The sequence below is a fragment of the Ornithodoros turicata genome, unplaced genomic scaffold, assembly GCF_037126465.1.
Source record: "Ornithodoros turicata isolate Travis unplaced genomic scaffold, ASM3712646v1 Chromosome45, whole genome shotgun sequence".
NCBI classification, from domain to species: Eukaryota; Metazoa; Arthropoda; class Arachnida; order Ixodida; family Argasidae; genus Ornithodoros; species Ornithodoros turicata.
Window position 1 is genome coordinate 1,102,012 of NW_026999376.1, and position 3,796 is coordinate 1,105,807.

At 46.3% G+C, this 3,796-nt stretch overlaps 1 protein-coding gene across 1 annotated transcript in view; it reads left to right on the forward strand.

Moving 5' to 3' along the window:
• The window catches only part of LOC135374170 (uncharacterized), a 44,582-nt gene extending 41,033 nt beyond the window's left edge, over positions 1-3,549 (forward strand). Inside the window, exons 8-11 of the mRNA XM_064607183.1 lie at positions 1,072-1,170; positions 1,349-1,429; positions 2,096-2,202; positions 3,375-3,549. Of these exons, the coding sequence (XP_064463253.1) occupies positions 1,072-1,170; positions 1,349-1,429; positions 2,096-2,202; positions 3,375-3,549 (462 nt within the window). The remainder of the gene's footprint in view (positions 1-1,071; positions 1,171-1,348; positions 1,430-2,095; positions 2,203-3,374) is intronic.
• Positions 3,550-3,796: the final 247 nt, after the last annotated feature.

Sequence of the window (3,796 nt, forward strand, 5' to 3'; positions counted from 1 at the left end):
ATTGATCGCTGACCGGCACCATCACAGTTGCCGTGAGTCACACCAGGTCACTGTCCACCAGTGACCATCAGTTCTGCACATCTTAGCCGCCATGACGCTGGGACATCATCATGGCAGGTCTGAGCAGGTCACGACAAGAATGGCTCTGACTAAGCGAGGAGGAAGACACTTGTAACCGACACACAGGAATGCAAACTTTTGTGAAAAAAAACAAAACAAAAAAAGACATGCTAATCATGTCAATTTGACACGGACAATAGCTAAAACAAGAACCATAAACTATGTAGAGGCGCACCACAAGTCTGCCGACTGTCCTCCACAGCAACAATCACGAGGGGCGCTGCACAGCACATAGGCGTCGTTAGAGAGCCCGACAAGAGCTGAGTCTTGGTGATTTGTTGGCGGGTATAAAGGCACACGTCTCCCCCCCCCCCTAGTAGCTACCTTATGTAATTTAATTACAAAATTATTAAGAACATCACTCCACTACATCAGTGGTGCACTCTCATCCCTGATGGCAAGGGTGTGGCAACACCCTCGTTATCATGATGGCTAATAGCTAAAACAAGAACCACAAACTATGCAGAGGCACACCACAAATCCGCCCACTGCCTCCACAGCAACGGTGAGACGACAAACAAGTCTGAAGAAGATATAGCTCTTCAATATGACCGACCGATCCGACAGCTCGTGGAAAAACTGGTGGATATCGAGCTGGCCCCACGACCCACGTAGCTTGAAGTCAGGTACGGGAGGGGAATTAGCAATGAGGCTACCACAGGCTCACTACATCCACAAAAAATCACATTTTGTTTCTGATTTTGCTTTAAAATTTATCATACTCTCAATAGGTTTCTCCAAGTTGTTCTCACGTCCCATTTTTCTCTGCAACACGGCGCGTGATTCTACTCTCCTGTGATGCAGTTGAGCGGACTCATACCTAGAAGAATTAATGAATTTAGCAGTTCAAAAGCACCTTTGGTACTTTTGCCATCCAATCAACCATCCCTCGCGAAGCTGAAAAATCCCATCCTATATAGTACTTATTTTGAATTTGTTTGAACCCATTAGCACCAGTGGTGGATGGACATTATCAAGGACACACTCCTTCAGTACATCAACCGGTCCGTTCTGCTTGATGATCGTCAACGAAAGGTTTTCAGAGAAAAGGTACGTGCTTATTGCTGAATACGACAGGTAAACAAACGTTGCAATAAAATTTTTAGTAGTGCGTATGCAAGAAAATAGCGTCGCTGTCACTGCGCACTCACCGAACCAGGTTTCGCATTTGACGCGTGCTCAGTTATTCACCCCTTATTTCACTCCATTTCACGCTTTGACCTTTCAGATAAGGTTACTAAAAATATATCCCGTTGTACCCCATCACGATTCTACGAACACCAGTGACATTCGCAAATGGAAATGTCAGGTAAGTAGGTTTGTCTAGTCAGTAGCCCTCTTAGTATCTCAATTCTTATCAATCAACCTTATCACAAATCTGGACATGAAAGTGTGGTGACCCAAGCAGCAAAATGTACTGAAAGTCGAGTGCAATAGGGGTGGACGGGTAGGTGGATGGCCTTGAACAGGCTCGTGAAACTGAAGTACTCTGATAAGACGAATACCGACCACCCCTATTGCACTTTACTTTCAGTACATTGTGCTGCTTGGGGAAGTTTACTGCCAGCTACTAGGCTCTGCCGAATGAAGTTTTCTTCATAACGCCTACATGTAACCCAGAGTGGAGTACAACACAAAACACAGGGTTTGGGTTTCAGGTTCAGGGTTTGGGTTTCATAAAAGTTTTGGGTCTCAGCCAAGCTATGCATTTCCTGTCTTGATGGACAGCAGTGGCTGTTCCTATTCAAGACGCTTCATTTCCTTACCAACTGGTAGAAGGAGCCACGTTGCTTAGATATTTGCGCGATATAGAATGTTTTAACCCCTGCCCTTACGTTTCACTTGTACAACCTTTCCGTAGGACAAATAGAAGGTAGTTTCTTTGTAATCGCTGTGGTCCTTTTTACTAAAACGCAACTCTTGCTTGTAGTGAGTTTTTGTTCAATTTCACATGGGCCGGTGCCTAAAATTTCAGTACACGGAGGATTTTTCGATGCTTCCACCCGTCCTTCATTTCATCGAAGCCGTGGCTTTTGTTGGGCGCGAGTATTGGCGGCAGCTGCAGGCAGGAAAATTTCAAAAGTAAGTTGGTAGTGATTGTACTCCTTATACGAAACATAATCGCATAACAGACTCGTGACCAACCACGTTGCAAATGATAGCGTTCCTTCTCTTGATTTGTTGAAAATCAAAGAAGTGCGTCCTTTTGTGGCACATTCCATTGACGCTTCTTGTCACACGTGTGACAGCCAGCGTCAGTGGAATGACGCTATGAGCCAGCACGCTGCACGCTGAATGAGACAGCACGCTAGCCACTGAGCCACGGGAGCTGGTACCAGCTCCCGTGGCTCAGTGGTTAGCGTGCTGGCGTTGTCACGTCGAGACTGGGAGGTACCCGGGATCGAATCCCGGCGCTGACTGTGCCGTCTGGGAGTTTTTCGTGGGTTTTCCTCAGACGCTTTCAGACATATGTCGGCACAGTTCCCTTAGAAGTCGGCCCAAGCGCACATTCCCCCAGGGCGTCGCTCGTGACGTTGCCCACCTCTGTGTGGCCGACAACGGCGTGCCCTCTCACCAGCACCGCCACAACGCTGGTTGTTACGGAAAGGCGCACACCCCGCCACAAATCAGGAGTGATGAGAGCGTGTGACTTAGCGGACTTTTCTTGCAAGGGTGTTGGACGAAGTTCTACGGGGATGGTACAGAACTCGACGCAGTGTAGAAAGAGCGCGAAGGCTACTTCTTCTTTTATACAGCTTACGCGTCGCAGTATAGTATTAAAGGAACAACGAAGTGACACTTAACGTTGCTGGAAACCCTGCGTCATTCATCACGGAGTCTATTGGGAGTCACCATGTATAATGTTTTGGCTGTACGTCGCCTTCTTTAAAAAGAAAAAAAAAAACACCCTGCGAATGCGCCCATGAGTTCATCGGTGTGACCTGGGACGCCATTTGACGTAATCAGGTCTGTGTAACATTAGCGTAGCTAGCCACTGCGACATCTCATTTCACTATGAAAATTGCGCGTCGCACATACATGTAGCTCCAGAAGACTGAAACTTTTTCAATTTCGCCTTGTCACATAACGAGGTCCCTCTAGGCAAATCAAAATAGAACAGAACACCTTCCGCACCGTTTGACCGCTCAGAGCTATGAAGGCAATAAAGGAGGCGAAGAAAACCTGATTAGCGTTTTTCTGCGGGCACCGTGTACTTCATTCAATGCTCAGCAGAGTATGCCTTTATTTTGCAGATATTCCGTCGTCGACAATTTCGCTTTCAGGATTCGTCATTACAAGGAGACCAATACATTATGTAAGAGAACATTTTTTTTTATATATATGAACATGAGCATATGCGCAGGTGTTGACGACTTTCACATAACTGATCTCACTATAGGGAGTCCTACGAGAAGGTGTTCGCAATAACATGCTACGTCAGTGTCTTTCAAATCACTGACGTCATATTGCAAACCTTCGACTTCACAGTTTGCTCTGCCGTAACGTTTTCGATAGAGTGTATCTCGTGTACTAAAACTCTCCATCTTCTCTTTCCTACCTAAAGATATACCTATCTCGTACTTGGGCGAAGTGCTCAGTGTACCGGCGCCATTTAGGTACGTAGACAAGAAACATGAAGATTCGCAATGCTGATAATAGAGTTTGCTTCCCTTAC